Source organism: Equus quagga, chromosome 12 (assembly GCF_021613505.1).
Source record: "Equus quagga isolate Etosha38 chromosome 12, UCLA_HA_Equagga_1.0, whole genome shotgun sequence".
Classification (NCBI taxonomy): domain Eukaryota; kingdom Metazoa; phylum Chordata; class Mammalia; order Perissodactyla; family Equidae; genus Equus; species Equus quagga.
Window position 1 is genome coordinate 27,419,161 of NC_060278.1, and position 17,004 is coordinate 27,436,164.

At 36.5% G+C, this 17,004-nt stretch overlaps 1 protein-coding gene across 2 annotated transcripts; it reads left to right on the forward strand.

The window, feature by feature from the left end:
* Positions 1 to 1,108: 1,108 nt before the first annotated feature.
* LOC124248705 (aldo-keto reductase family 1 member C23-like protein) lies at positions 1,109 to 15,336 on the forward strand. 2 transcript variants are annotated; one of them, XM_046679078.1, is made up of 10 exons: positions 1,109 to 1,231; positions 3,133 to 3,300; positions 4,169 to 4,285; positions 4,488 to 4,625; positions 5,590 to 5,667; positions 6,117 to 6,239; positions 9,012 to 9,121; positions 10,282 to 10,447; positions 13,311 to 13,393; positions 15,071 to 15,336. In XM_046679078.1, exons 1-10 carry the CDS (start codon positions 1,148 to 1,150, stop codon positions 15,111 to 15,113), a joined length of 1,110 nt encoding a protein of 369 aa, XP_046535034.1. In that variant the 5' UTR covers positions 1,109 to 1,147; the 3' UTR covers positions 15,114 to 15,336. The 2 variants fall into 2 exon arrangements, with proteins under 2 accessions (XP_046535034.1, XP_046535035.1); XM_046679079.1 differs by lacking the exon at positions 4,488 to 4,625.
* Positions 15,337 to 17,004: the final 1,668 nt, after the last annotated feature.

The following is a 17,004-nucleotide window of genomic DNA, read 5'->3' on the forward strand; positions in this document are numbered from 1 at the left end:
CAGGGAAATGGACAAGGTGAAAAAAAAATGATGTAATTTCCTACCACTTTGGATCTGGCTTTTTCCTCACTGGGGTTCACTTTGTTGATGTAGATCTTTGTTTGACAGTTTTCTAGACTTCCTGTAAGGTTATTTCAGTTAGTTTCTGATTGCTTCCTTATATTCCCATGGGAGAACTCAGGACTTTCTTGTCCGCCATTAAGCTGACATCACTGTATGTGTTCAATTTGAAATGGCTTCATAATATTCCATTATATCAATGCATCATAATTCCCCTAATTTCTCCCAAGTTTATTGTAGTTTAAGTTGTTTCCAGTTTTTTATTTCATGAATACTGTTGAGCAAGATAATAAATTATGTAAATTATTCTTGAGGTTTTTTTTCTAGTTACATCATGATAGTTTTTTAAAAGTTATATTACTGGATGAAATGTATAAACACACTAAAATTCTGTTTTCACACTGTGCATAATTTGAGATAACTATTAATAATTATTGCTCCAATAATCACCTTGCCAAAAATGTCTTTTTTGAGTGCACTTTCAAGGATTCCACCCTTGTCAGGGTGGGATATTCTTTTTATAAAGCAAAGAAAAAATAGAAACAAAAATAATTTTTCTAATGAGAAAGGTAAAAAGACAAGCTTTCTTTCAATTTTAAGTTCTAATTTCCTATTGAGGGTCATCTTTTTAAAAAATGCTTGTTAATCATTCTTCTAAGTTGTGTGTCTTTTTATGTGTGTAAGACACTTAATTGTTTCAAATGATGTATGTTCAAGAAGGGGCTTCCTCATGGCAAAAGAAAAAAATAAGAGATTGGTATCTGGAGGTTTCTGGTCTAACGTATGGTCAATAATTTTTCAGCTAATGTTTTGTAATAATTTACTGCTGGATGTGGATCCTGAAGGTAAAATTTACTTGTCATTATATAATAGATCATTAAGATACCCCTTTGATAAAACAAAACCAACAAATTAACTGGTTAAAACTGTCTTATCACTCCCTGAGTTTCTGTTTTAACCTCGCTCCTCCCACATTCCACTTGGTAATAGTTGGACTGCAGACTTGGGTGTTACCCTCCTCTTATTCATACAAGCTGTGAGAGCAGAAGATTACACAGAGTCTGCTTAGACAGAGAAGCAACAGTCAATGGATCCCAAAGGTTGGCGTTTGAAACTAAATGATGGCCACTCCATTCCTGTCCTGGGATTTGGCACATATGCACCTGAAGAGGTAACAGTAGTGATCTTGGGGTTGAGGATTCCAAAGAAAATAGACCGAGCATGAGTGGAAGCTGACTCAGGTTGGCAAGTCATTGAGTTACTTTGTGACTCTGGGAGGCTCATTTTGTTCTTGTAACCAGCCTAGAAACAGGCCTTATACAGAGAGACAAAGCAGCCAGTATTCTTTCCACATCAGGGTCTGACTGTGTGGTCACCCATAGAGTCTTCTGGGTTTTCCTCCAGTTTCTATCTATTTCCCAGGTTGGCAAAAGTGATAAAATTTAGCAGTCAAGAACACTGACTATAAGCTGCCTTGCTTTGAGGGTAATTACATGGGAGTGGTTTCTCTGTATATTACTGAAATTCAAAAAATCTTTCCTCCCACCAAAAAGGATACGCACTGCTGAGTGCCTGGCAATTGTAGTCCACATGTAGTTTCCCTTTAACTTCACCTACTTCTTGGAAATTTATCCTGAATGGAAAGATAATACCATTTGAAGGGATAAGCTACAGTCTTCCAGAGCAAGGTTTCGGTTCTTCATCTTTGTTACTACATTAGATTGAAGCAAATAGTTAAAGTTGGATCTTGGGCCTAGAGAGAGAAAAGTCACTGAGTTGCTAAACTGGAAGCTGGAAATTTGCCTTCCCAAGTTGGCTTTGGACTATTTAGTTGCATGACAAGGGGCTACTACTTAAATGTTGAGTCTCACTTTCTCATTTATAAGACAGACGGAAATGTTGAAAGAGACATTTTGGAGACAGAAGACAGGACTTGTTTACTTTGTAGTGGAAAGTGGGATGAGGGGAGTGAAGGGTCAAGGATATCACTGAAGCTTCACCTTTGTAAACCTCTGAATGCTCCTACATCTAAGGAATGAACATAAGCAGCAGAGGTCAGTTAGACCAAGAATCTAGCTCCTAGCAACATCGTTGAACAAAGGAAGCTTCTGAAATACTTAAAAATAAATGGAATGTTATGCAGCCATAAAACAGATGGAAATCCCACCATTTGCAACCACATGGATGAACCTGGGGAGCATTATGCTAGGTGAAATAAGACAGACACAGAAAGACAAATACTGCATGTTCCCACTGATACATGGAATCTGGAAAAAGCAAACTCATAAAAGCAGAGAGTAGGGGAGTGGTGATAAAGGGCTCGGGGAGGAGCTAGTTGGAAAAATTGGGAGATATTAGTCAAAGGGTATACAAGCTGGCAGTTGTAAAATGAATGGTTTCTGGAGAAATAATGTACAGTATGGCAACTATAGTTAAAAAAGTATTATATTCTTGAAATTTGGTAAGAGTGAAGATGTTAAGTGTTCTCACCACACACACAAAGAAGTTTACTAAGTGACATGATGAGCATTTTAATTAGCCTTATTGTGGTAATCATTTCATGATGCATAATGTTATGAAAACATCACATTGTACCACATAATATATATATTTTAAAAATTTATTCACAATTTTTATTCAGCATGTTCTGTGTGACAACACTGGTAGTGGACACTTAGAAGTGATCACCTTGTTTTTTGAGACTTCATTCCATGTTCCTTTTCTGTTTGTTGATTTTGCTTAGTAATCTCTCAGTATATAAATCATATCCATGACTCTAACTCTATGCTGAGTCCTATGATTTCTTCCAGAAAATCACTGAATCTGGGGGTGATCTTGGGGACCTTCAATGTTAGTGATCAACCAGTGAATGCCATTGAAGGAGTTCTTCAGATGCCCAACTTTTATTACTTACCAGGAAAGACCCAGGCAAACTGACATGGGTTCATCACTACACGTGCAGAATTAAGCTAAGACATAAGGGAAAATTAATTCTTGGGAAGGTCAAAGCTGTGCCTTACCTATCTGTCAATCACATGGATATCCAACTTTGACCTTTGGTTGCTCATCTAGGTTCCCAAAAGCAAAGCTACGGAGGCCACCGAATTAGCTATAGATGCTGGGTTCCGCCACATTGATTGTGCTCATTTGTACAACAATGAAAAGGAAGTTGGACAGGCCATCCGAAGCAAAATTGAAGATGGCACTGTGAAGAGAGAAAACATATTCTACACTTCAAAGGTGCTGTGTATGTGGTGTGTGTGTGTGAACATGTGTGAACGTAATTGTGTGGAGATCACAAGTATATAATAGGACCAGATGTTTGGTGAATTGTGCTTATTGGTACAACTATTTTCACTCATATTCATGTATTAAATGTCGTGTCAAAAAAAGATGATAGCTTTCTCATCACTGTTTTTTTTTAAAGTTTATGATTTCAAAGTGTAGTCGCTACTTTTCTGATCCTCAGACCATGTCAGTGTGATTTAGCATGGACTATTGAATCAGACAGAACTGTTATCAGATTACAGTTTCCCTTATCATCTGAATGACTTACTACAATTTCTTAACATTCTGAATCTCACTTCTCACCTCACTCAGTAAGAGAGAGCAATATAACACGCACATTGTTTATTAAACAAGATATAGTTATATCTATAGATACATATAAAAATATAGCTGAATTGTGCCCAGCACATATTAATATGTTTAAAGCACTTTTTGCCCACAGTTATCTGAAAAAAGGGATGCTACTTATTCCAATTAAGATTGAATATTTGATAGAATTAGGCTATCCTTGTGAACTGCTTTGTAGACTCCATCCAACAGAGTTCAGATAATGGGCAAGGCTATTGTTTGATAACACTTTCTATTTGATGGTTCATTTCCTTCCATTGTTAGTAGAGGTACTGATGATAAATCCAAACAAATAATAGTGTATCTAGGAGTAAGTCAGATCAAAAGGGAATGCAAGAAAGAAAAAAGCATCTTTCCTATGTAGTCATAAGTTTCCAACAAGTAGAAAAATGTTTATTTATTAGGAGAAACAAGAAAAACAAACTGGCTGAAGTATTAATCCAATGCAACTTCCATTCTTTAACCTCTGCAGCTTTGGGTCACTTTCCTTCAACCACAGTTGGTCCAGCCAGCCTTGGAAAGATCTCTGAAAAATCTTCAACTGGATTATGTCGATCTCTATATTATTCATTCTCCAGTGGCTCTGAAGGTTGGCAATTTGCATAATCACACCTACTTTACTTCTTGTGTCAGAATGTCTATCAGCTTGTATGGATGATGAATTAAGATTTTGCTTAGAAGGATGTAGGAATTATTACACTAGGAAAGAATCCTCAAAATAATAATTCCTGATTAGCTCTTCATGTCCTTTTTTTTTTTTGAATCCTTAATTACCTTTCCATGCCTCCCAGAGAAAAGAGTTCAACAATCTCAAATCCTCTGCCTCAAAAACTCAAGGAAATAAACATAGGAATACTCAACATGCATTCCTGATTATGAATCCTGTGTCTCTTGGGGCTGTCAGGAACACAAAGGTTCACACAGCTGTGGTGAGCAATGAAACTGCCATATACTTTAGGATAATGAATTGATCTCCTCTCTCTCCATTTCAATATTATGATATTGATATGATATTATGGTGCAAACTTTGGGTTGGTCCAAATCTAGCAGCCATCATAGGGACCTTGGAGACCTTGCCTACACCCTTGGCTACCTTCAAAATTGAATTTTGTTGATTACACTTAGCCATTAAAGTATTATCTTATGTAGGATTCTTGATTTTAAGCTATAGAAATCTACTCAAGCTATGTTATTCAGAACAGTTTGTTGGGTTATGTCAATGAGAAGTCCAAGACATGGACAGATTTAAGAATTTGAAATAGTCTTCTGAAATGTCTCCTTTTCTCTATCCCTTAACTTTCCATTATTATTGGTTTGCTTTATTTTTCTTGCAAGATTTTCCCTTGGTGGCAAATATGGCCATGGGGCAGTTCAAGTCTCGTTGTCACTAACACTTGAGAGTGTCTCTGGTCTTCTAATCGCATCTTAATTCTTAAGAGAACCTCAGATGTCCTTGTTTGGTTCATGTGCCTGCCTTTGGGCCATTGAATGTTCAGACAGATGAGGAACTCCATTGTCTAGCCTGGGTCAAAATTGCAATGTTTTCTTTTTAATGGAGATAAGGCCATGTAACTTACTGTCATTTCCAGTGTGAGGGAAGCTTTTTGCAAGAGGAAAATATAAGGACAGATAAGGCTAACATAAGATACTATGAGTTCCCTTTAGGACTGAGGAAAATGAGTTTATTAAAACATATAATCAGTGTAAGAGATTAGTGGAAGGAAGCCTGTGTCCTAAAGACATTCCTTACACCTCCACATGCAAATCATTTTATAAATATTAGTATCTAGTATGTTTCAGATCCTAACTGACATAGGTTTAGTTTCCTGGAAGCCTTGCTAAGTTTGGAGAAATTATTTTGTGGCGTCACTAAAATGATTGCTTCTATTCCAGCCAGGGGAGGAACTTCTTCCCAAAGATGAACATGGAAAACTAATGTTTGACACAGTGGATCTCTGTGCTACATGGGAGGTGAGTGCTTGGAGGTGAGAGCACAGAGGAAATGAGGAGAGGGGGGATCTGATTTCCCCTTCTGCTTATGAGAATGAGCTATGCACCATTAGATTCAGCAATTCATAAATTTTAAAGGAATAGATATGCTGTAGTCATGTGGAGGAAATCATTACCAAAATATTGAGAGAAATGGAGCAGAATAATTTTGGACAACAAAGACAGGCATCTCTTTCCTTCAAGGTGTATACTGTCTCGCATTTTTCTCAGAGAAAACAGTAGTCCTTATCCTTGCCATCACTACATTCTTTCTCTGTTTAATTTGCTATATTTTTCTCTTCTTGTTATTCATGCCAATTGGCTTCATTGTTATTTCTTGACAGTTGTTCCTTTTAACAGATTTTTCTTGCATTTATTCTTGATCTATAGCCAGTTGTACAAGTGATTCTTCACCACCCTTTCCTCCCCAGGCCATGGAGAAGTGTAAAGATGCAGGATTGACCAAGTCCATTGGGGTGTCCAACTTTAACCGCAGGCAGCTGGAGATGATTCTGAACAAGCCAGGGCTCAAGTATAAGCCTGTCTGCAACCAGGTGAGCACCCTTGGCTTCCTCTACTTTCTATTCTTCATCTTTTTCTTCTGGCACTCTGCCAGATGTCTATTTGGTCTCCATTCCTATCCATCCTACTTTTATGGAACAGAAGATTCTAGAGGGCAGAGCTTCTGTCTTGATGGGCATGGAAGGAACCCATAATTGTATCTGTTCTTAATGAAAAAAGTGGTAAGACTTTAGTTGTAAATTTTCCATAAGAATTTAAAGAAGGTAAAAGAGTTAATGGCAGGCTAAAACAGTTAGCCAGAACTTAGAGGGAAGGTGACATTTCTTTGAGCTGTAAATCATGGTCAGAGATTGGATTGGTGAAAGTGATTTGGAGGAAACTGTGTACAGGAAGGAAGGTTATGAAAATTTGGAATTGGAAGTAAATAAGGAAAGAGTGAAAATAAGATGACGTAGGTGCTGGGGGTTTGGAGGGAGTTTGGATGTCTGAATCCTTCATCTTGATATCTTTGCTTTCATGGGTCTTTGAATAAGAAGCACAGATACAAGAAAAAATAACTGGAGACTATGAAATTCATCCAGGCTAGAGGGATGATTTATGGTGATATTAATTGTGGATGAAATCAACACTCTGGAACATTTTCAGGAATATAGAGCAGATCTTGTTATTTACTTAGTCTTAATCTGATTCTCCTTGTCAATTTCTACCCTTAAATGAATTGTTTATACACATTATTCTGTGTCTGGTTCTGTGTTCTTACTCTTTTTGTCTACTTTTATTTCATTATGTAAGAACATTTAATATAAGATCTACTCACTTATCAAATTTTGAAGTATGCAATACAATACAAAAGAATATTGTTAACTATGGGAACAATGTTATACAGCAGATCTCTAGGACTTATTCATCTTGCATAATTGAGGCTTCATGACCATAATTAGCAACTCCAGATTTCTCCCTCCTCCCATCCTCTGGTGACTAAGAATCTGCTCACTGGTTCTGTGAGTTTGACTATTTTAGATTCCTCTTATAACTGGTATCATGTACTTCTTGTCCCTCTGTGAATGCCTTATTTCATTTACCATAATGTCTTCAAGGTATAACTTTGAGTCAAGAAGTAAGTGTCTCCAATTGGAAAATGTGGCTTATGAAGTTCAAGAATTTGACATATAGTGCTATATCACTATTGATTTTCAACTATAAAAGTTAATACATTCATGTGATTCTAGCATTAGCTTTACTCACAATTTTTATTACGAAAATTTTCAGAGATTCAGAGAAGTTAAGAGTATGATAAAGAACATCCATGTTTTCCCTCCAATATTAACAATTTTTCACATTTTATCGCATTGCCAAATATGTGCATATATGTGTGTGTATACAGATACACACACACACACATGCAATATTTTGCTGACCTTGTTCAAACTAAGCTGTAGATATGACAACTTACCCTATGGATCTCAAAAAGCATATGGTCTACTAGTCAATCCATATTCAAACTTTCCTAGAGCTTTCTCAAAGTGTTTTATAGATCTTTTTTAATCATGAGCCACTTGTGGTCTGCAGATTTTTATTCATGTCTTTTTAAGCTTTCTTATGCAAGAATGGTCACTCACCCTTTTATTCCCCATGACACCCAGACAGATTTTTGTTAAATATTCTGGATTCACCTGATTGTTGTCTTGTGACATCAATTAACTTTTTCTCTATTCTGAGTTTCTATGTTAAAAGGTAGCTCTGAATGTCTTATTACCTGAAGGTTAAAGACTTTTGGCAAGAAATTTTGCTTTGTGTGATGCATCTCTCAAATTGCACTCCAGCAGGAAGCCTGTCATGACAAGTTGTCCCACTATGTGAAATTTTAGTTTTGTTCTCTTGGTTAAGCTAGTTGTAGCCAGGTGTTTTCTTTGTCAGTATATGATTTTGCCTTTGAAGTTACCTAGCAATCTGCTGGGTGATAATTGTAATCAGAGGAAGCCATATTGCCCCAAGTTTTCATAAAATGTTTGAGTAGCTATCAATGTTTTTACCCTGAATTGGTTATTTCATTGGGATTTGTAAATAATAATTTTCAATTTTAAGCAATATTTTATAATTTTTTACCTGACATTTTTTGGAAACAAAAAATCCCTTCATCAAATCAGGATAAAATATGATTGTTCCCATAAGGTATGCTAAAAGCTTAATTCTTTCCCTTTAATTATCAATGTTTCAAGAAAGCAGTCATTTTAAGAATCACCTTCAGTGGGAGCAAAGATTTTTGAGTTTTTTTCCTGTCTCTTTCTCTCTATCTCATCGTTATGGACTTATGAATTTGTATTTACTCTATGTGTTATAATTTCTGTTAGTCATTATTCCCTTTGATGCTCAAACCTGCCATATGTCACCATTGAGATCCCCATCAAACTGGTTCTTTTATCCTTTAGATATCCCTTCATACATCTTTGAATAATTTTTTGCTTTCTGGTGCAATTTTATGTCCAAGGATCAAAAAGTTCTTTTCCTGTCCTGTATCTGGAATTAGCCATGTCTCCTGGTAGTGTATAACGATACTGAGAAAACAAGATCTGATCCATAGAGTCAGTTGTTCTCAGGAATGTCATTTTTTTTCTTTACCCTTTTAGTGAATAGAGATATTAATATTTATTTTAAAAAATCATTACTTGATGTTGATATTTTCAGCTCATATTTAATAATACACAATTTTTTTATTCAGCTTTTTCTTGGCTTTTACTCTTTCTGTTTATTTTAATATTGCCATTTAATATAATCTGACACTTTTCCATCTTGGCATTCTGTAGGTGGAATGTCATCCTTATCTCACCCAGAGGAAACTGTTGGATTTCTGCAAGTCAAAAGACATAGTCCTAGTTGCCTATAGTGCTTTGGGAACACAACGTCTAAAACAATGGTAATGAAGATAACAGGGAGATTCCCTAAAACTACTTTTGATGAAATAGTTTTAATCATACTGGACTCAGTTTTCTGGAATTAACTCTCAACTGGTTTAGGGGAGAAAGGTGAGGGATGAAAGAAACCCTTCTCCATTATCACCCAATCACCCTGCCAGATCTTTACCATTATATGTGTCCGCTTCATCAATAATAACTGCCAGCATTAAAATCTATATATAATCCAATAATCAAGACAAGAGTCATAAGCCTAAATCATGATTTAGTTATTTGTTAACTAACATTTCTAGTAATATACTCTCTTAATCTCATCTACTTTATGTCTAAAATCAGGATAGTAATATTTAACTCCCAGGGGCTGGCTTGGTGCTGTAGTGGTTAAGTTTATATACTCTGCTTTGGCAGTCTATGGCCCACAGGTTCAGATCCTGGGCACACACCTATGCACCACTCACCAAGCCATGATGTGTTGGCATCCCACATAGAGGAAGATTGCCACAGATGTTAGCCCAGGGACTCTCACCCTAAAGCAAGAAGAGCAAGATCTACAATGGATGTTAGCTCAGGGCTAATCTTCCTCACACACACACACACACACACACAAATGTAACTCCCAGGTTTAGCATCAGAGAAAAATTACAATCTGAGACGTTTTTGGAAACTTCTATAGAAATATTGCATATGATAAGTAATGATAAAATGAATAATTATCTTTTTGGGAATACTCAGCTTTTATCAATATCTTAGTAAAGTTAAAGTAAAAATTATCCTATTCTTTTTATTTCTCTTTCTCCTTTCTGCTCTTCTTCTTACTTTGAGGGTTACGATCAGAGAAGAAAGACAACCACTGAGAAGTACTAAGAAAAATCCATGATTTGGAAGCATTGGTCTGAACTCAAGTATGCATCAAAATGACCTGGAGGGCTTTGAAAACACAGATTGCTGGGTGCTACACTTTAGTTTCTGACTCAGGTGGTCTTATGTTATGCCATGGAATTTGCCTTCCTAACAAGTTCCTGGATGATAGCGATGTTTCTGGTCCCTGGACCACATTTTAAGAAGCAGTGGTCTAGAATGGATGTGCTGAGTCTGTTTGGAAGCTTCGGAACAAACTGAGTACTGAATCTCAGGTCTTCAACATTACTGAATTTCCTTTCAGGGTAGACCAGAGCTCCCCAGTCCTCTTGGAGGATCCAGTTCTTTGTGCCATGGCAAAAAAGTACCAGCGAACTCCAGCACTGATTGCCCTTCGCTACCAGCTACAGCGTGGGGTTGTGGTTCTGGCCAAGAGTTATAATGAGAAGCGGATCAAAGAGAATGTGCAGGTGATGAGTGAGGCTGTGGGCATAGGATTTCTAAATAATATCCTACATGCTTATTCTTCTTTGTAAGGCTCTCAATGCATCTTTGGGCTCAGATGAGTTATCTGTTATTTCCCATGTGTGTACACCTTATGTGTGTTCCCATTGGTTTTCTCCTCCTTTTGCCACAGTAAGAGATTGGAGAGAAAACAGAGATTTTATTTCTAGCATGAAATCTTCAATGTACTCTTTAGCCCCGTGCAAGTAAATCTCATTTTTTTCATTCTAAAATGAGGGAAATGAGCTATGGGATTTTCTTTGTCTATTTAGGCTGCTATAACAAAATACCACAGACTGGGTGTTTTATGAACAACAAAAATTTATTTCTTACAGTTCCGGATGATGGAAGTCTGAGATCAAGCTGCTAGTGTGGTCAGGTCAGGGCTCTCTTCTGGGTCTCACACTTCTCATTGTATCCTAACATGCTGGAACGGGCAAGAGATCTCTTTCAGGTCGCTTTTATGAGGGAATTGATCTTATTAAAGAGGGCTCCACTGTCACGACCTAATCACCCCTCGAAGTCCCCACTTTCTAATACTATCACAATGTGGGTTAGTTTTCCAATGTAAGATTTTGGAGACACGCAAACATCAGAATGTAGCAGTGATCTTCAATCTCCAAATCACTATGCTTTTAGTTTGCATTTCCTTGGATACTAATGTACTTTCATTTTCATGTATTTATTTTGCATGAATTTCCACTTTTGTGACGTGCCCATTCAAGTCTTTGTTCATTTTTATCAACTTGTCTATCAATTTATGAATGTGTAGAGACACCATTATTATACCATTAGCTATAGCTGCATAGCAAACTATCCCCAATTTAGAGTTTTACTACAACAGCCATTTATTTAGTTCAGGATTCTGTGGTTTGACAGTTAGCCTATGCTCAACTAAGCACTTCTCTTCTAGGCTGGAGTCTCTCATGTATTTGCAATTAAAAGCCAAGCAAGGAGCCACCTCTGCTTTAGGAGAGGTTTTGGCCGTTGTCACTGATGTACAAACTTTGTTCCATAAAAATTTTCACATAGTTGGCAAGATTATTGCCAACTGTTCTGTTCTTCATCTCATCAGAGTGGCATGATCCCAAGCAGTGAGTGGATACTTGCAGCGCCTTTTCATGTGTAGTCTCAGATTGGACTCACCACTCTTCTGGCAAATTTTCTTGTCCACCGCAAGTTACAGGACAGGCTAGATTCAAGGGTTAGAGACTCTTACAAAAATGCTTTTGTCTTCTCATTCAAATTTGGATCTCTAATACACCTGGGGTTGATTTTTCAATACGATGTGAAATTGGACCCAAATATGTACCTGTATAAATGAAAATCCAAATGTCTATATTTTCCCACAGATTTTCATAGTCTTCTCTGTCATATATCAAATGTCCCTCAGTCCATTTCTAGTCTCTTTTTTCTATTCAATTACTTACTTTTCTCTACTGTCTAATTATTCTGTAAAATAAATCTTGCTTTTCAGAATGGTAAAATTGTTTCTTTATTCCTCTCTCTTCTTTAAGAATGTCTTGGCTATTCTTGACTAGTTGTTCTTTAATGCCAAGTAGAGTATCACTTATAAACTTCCATGAAAAATAAGAATGTACGTCCTTGGTTCCTATTGCATTAAAATTATAGATGAATTTGGAGAAAAATTTCGCCTTTACAAAGACCTCCAATTTATGATTATGATAAAACTTTTAGTTACCTTGATGTTCTTTATATAATTTAATACATTTCATAACTAATCCCAAAGGCATTTACATAATCCTTTCATCAAATTTATTCATAGTTAAGTGGTAACTTAGATACTCTTTTGATAAGCATTTAGCATTTCATTTTGAAGATTTTCAAGTGTACAGGAAAGTTGAAAGAGTAATGCAATAAATGCATTACTTAAATTCATCAGTTATGTCATTGATATTTTGCCTACTATCTGTCTATCATCGACCGAATTATGTATATATTAGTCTCTCTGTCCAACTTCTCAATATATCACTATCTTGGAGTATTATTATTGACTGGTGGATTTACTTAGTTCAATATATTAGCCATTATTGACAGTCTTTTCCGTGCTTAAAGTGTCTCACATTTAGACAGTGGCATTATCTTCAAGCCAGTCACTGTGTTCTTCGAACATGACATCATTAGTATTTTGAGAATTATTGGTCTAAATAACCTGAAAAAATTGTTTTTCACATTCTACTTCTTCATTGATGGCATATATGAATCCACTTTTATTCATCAAAATTAGTAAATTATGTGTTGTATTTTTTTTAAAGATTTTTATTTTTTCCTTTTTATCCCCAAAGCCCCCGGTACATAGTTGTGTATTCTTCGTTGTGGGTTCCTCTAGTTGTGGCATATGGGACGCCGCCTCAGTGTGGTCTGATGAGCAGTGCCATGTCTGCGCCCAGGATTCGAACCAACGAAACACTGGGCCGCCTGCAGCGGAGCGCACGAACCTAACCGCTCGGCCACGGGGCCAGCCCCTATGTGTTGTATTTTTAAAATGTATTTCTAGATTCTTCTAGATTTGCTAAGTTCACGACTGTGTCTCTTTGAATAATGTCACCTTTGATCCTTCAGCTTTCTAAAAGATCTCCTTTGTGTCTGTAGTCTTGTGCAGTTTCAAGGATTATATATAAGGATGAATTTCTATTTAATTTTTGCCTGACATTTATTACCACTTGAGTATTTTGCTTAATGTCTTTTGGAAACTTCTAAGACATTTTGAGTGTTGCCTCTGCACCATTCAGTCTGATTTTCTTGGATTTTCTGGATTGGCAATTATGCAATTTAAAAATCATAAAAATCTTTCTACTTATGTGATAGGTTTTTGAATTCCAGTTGACTTCAGAGGACATGAAAGTCTTAGATGACCTAAACCGAAATCTTCGGTATTTTTCTGCACAAATGTAAGTGAATTTTGTAAATATGTTTGCCTCAGTTTGTATTCTGATAATGAGTGTATGATGATTGTTAAAATTTACTCAATACCAGGAAGACAGAAGCCAGTTTGAGACAGGGATTGGAAAGGAACTTTCTGGAATCTCATCCTAGACACTCTCCAGATCTTTGTTCACTGACACAACAACAGGGTGATTGAAGCAGGGTCAGCTTGAACATATACACATACATCCTGCCTTCATCACTCCAAGGAACCTTCTAAGAAGCTCAATATGATTGCTGAATCTACATCTTCCATGTAGATCTCCCATATCTACAACAATCCAGTGGACATATACTGTGGCTATCACCAGTGTAGCCTAATTCAATGTTTCCAAGACCATGGTTATTTTCATCTGCTCCCAACTTCTCAATTTTTTACCAGATTAAAGTTTTCTCTATCAAGCTTTTCATCCACTTCAGAAATTCCTGTCACCCCCATATGGAATCTTCATGAGATCCTACTAAGTTTATGTTCTTCATAAGTTTCCAATTCTCTCCCTTCCTTTTCACTGCATTTTTGTTCAGGACCGACATATTACATTTCCCTCCAGAAAGGCTGGTCTTTGGGGATCAATAGGAATTTTGGGTTTAGAATTTCTGAAATATGGAGATCTCAACGAAGAGGACAATATCTTCAAGAAGAGAGATTTAAACCAAAGGGGTAGTCTGGAGACAAAAGCACCATTGCTGGAGAGAATTTATAACCAACAGTAGATCTTTCCTATTCTTTCATGCTCTAAGGTTCTGGTATTTTGAGAAAAACCTTCATTATAAATGAGGGAAAGAGAGGGCTCATTCCTTCTGCCTGTGAGAATTTTAATTCCTAATAGTAATAAGTATGATAATGTATGGAAAGGGACTAGCATAATGACAAGTTGTGAATATTCAAAAGTTGGTAGATGTATTTTCATCCTTGCTAATATATTTATTAATATAGCTTCAAATGAAGAATAAGGTAGGGAAATTATGCAGAGATAAATACAGAGTGGTAATGAATCATTCATCCTTCCAATAAATTAGATATTTCAATAAAAAGCCATTATTTTCTATCATTTTCTATTTTGGGTTATTACCGAATAGAGATCTCCCTACTGTACAGTAAGCTCCTTGTAGAAGGCACTCGATTTTTATGTGGCATTCTTTCCATTTCTGAAACTAACTGGATATATTGTATGTGGTGGGAAGTTAGTAATTGATAAATTTTGAAAATTGAAGTGAAATTGCATTCAGTAACCTGTGTCATCCTAAAGTTTTTATCAGTTCCAAGCATGTGACTGGACATGTCCTGTTAGATACGAGGCAGAATCAGTCTCTTCTTCCACTAAAGATTTGATATAAGAAAGGACAGGCTATCTTGTTGCTTTCTTGACAGAAGTAGCTAAGGAGAAGATCATATTTGAATTTCTGACTCTGTTTCTTCTGGGTATTGAGTTCTTGGCAGGGACTATCACTTGGATACTTTAATTATTTTTATTATTTTTCAATTATTGTGATGTCATGTTTGTGAAAGAAATAAAGGCAGATTCCATATCCAGTTAGGAAATAAAATGTTTAGCTTTACTCTAATGACTGCTTCATAGAAATTACTTCTCCACCACCCTACAGTCATTGAATCCATACATGTATTGCTTTTTCCAATTTAGGCTTGCTGACCACCCTGAATATCCATTTTGTGATGAATATTAACATGGAGACCTTTGTCCTCAATTCTCCCAGAAGCCCTGTGTGCAGATAATGAGATAAGAAATGTCTCGGATGTTGAGAATTGGACACATCAGCATGGGTTCCTTCCATGCTGCTTAGCAACTCATACTCAGCAAGACTTAATTCCATAGGTCAGGAAGGAAATGCACTTTATTTTTTCACTTCTTGTAAAAATTAAAGATTTTTGTCCCAAATATCTTGCCTACACCAATCTCTGTTTGGCTTATTTTCTTTCTATTTGACTCAATAGAGCCAAAAATTGATTTACCTAGAGTTTGTGATGGAGTTGGGTGTGGAACGGGATACAATAAAAATAATTTTATAGATATTTCTGGAGTGAGGTGGGTAGAGTTCTCATTCTATAAGGAAGTAGTAGTTAGCAGTTATTTATCAGTGTTCTTTTAGCTCTGCATGGAACAAGAAGACACATTATACATGGTCTGGATGGTGAGAAACATATTGCAAAAATGACCAGCAATGCATAGGCTCCCTTTAAGCAGCTCAGGGGATCACTACTTCAGGAAATCCCAGAATGAAGTATCCCTCTGGCAGGTCTGTCACCGTAGGTGGGAGGGGAACCAGCCTGGATGGAGGATTAGGATTCAGACATACTGTAGGTTTAGGGTGCGGGAGTTGAGCACATATCTTTTTGGGAAACTTTGAAAATGCCTTTGCTACTGCCCTTTTATAGACAAAAATAAACTTTCCACAGTATGTTACCATAAGGCCAGAGCTGAGAGTCAGGACTGCCACATGTGCCTAGGGAACAGTAATGAGCTTACTGGGTTGTAGTTGGACAGGAATTCAAGACATGGCTTATTGAACAAATCACCCTGGACATTGACTTCATATTTATCATACTTTCTCAGGTTCAAAAACATATTAATTTGATATACTTGATCCTTTTAAATGTTTTGAACACAAAGCAAGCAGCACTTACAAATATGAAACACTAAATATTCATAAGCCATTAAATATTTTCTGTAAAGCTAGTATAATATGGTGAATACCTTCAGTAATTCCAATTCTCCTAAATTTTCAAACACTATTTTAAAATATATGCATGTGAAATAGTACAAGGCTTACAACATTTGTTCAGTTTTAGGAATTTTTTTTAAATATACAATATATTTTCTACAATTTTTAGGGGTACAAACTCAGTCATGTAATTGTAAGGAACCAAATTTTGAAATAAAACCACTTTGTTAAAATTTGACACAATAATGGCCCAAACAGAGACAATCAAAGAACTTTGAGACTAGCAGTTGTTCAAAACCTGGGTATACTTTCTAACACCTGTACTTGCAACTATTTCTTCCTCTCATGGCCACATTCTCTGTTGTAACCACTGGGCCTTCAAAAGTTATTCTTTTCAGCTGGGACAAAATCAAAAAAGCTGTATAACCCACAGTCTTTGCTAAAATGATTCATCCTTTAAATTAGAGGAGGTCAAGCATGTTCTCAGATTTCAGTTCACATTTGTATGACTATAGCATAACCTTATTTTGTTAAGATATAGTGAATAATTATTGAGATTGGATATTTTTAGTAGGTTGCAATTGCACTCCTTTTATATTTTATAATGTCTCCTTGGACATTTTTTAGTCAGTTCATTAAAATTCATTTGAAAGAGTTGCTCCCCTGGGAAGATCAGTGTATATGACAAGGGTGGCCAAGTGAACTCTCTAGGCATGCTTCAGGGAGGGAAAACAATAAGGAGAAGATTGTAGCTGCCTCTGACACAGGAAGGGTTAATAATCACTGGAAAAAGCTTGCCAACAAACTGCGACCCGGAGGTGAGAAGGCCGGTTAGCCAATGATGGGTAAGACCTCCAGGGAGAGGCAACCTAAGACAGGCATCGGCCGCCCATGG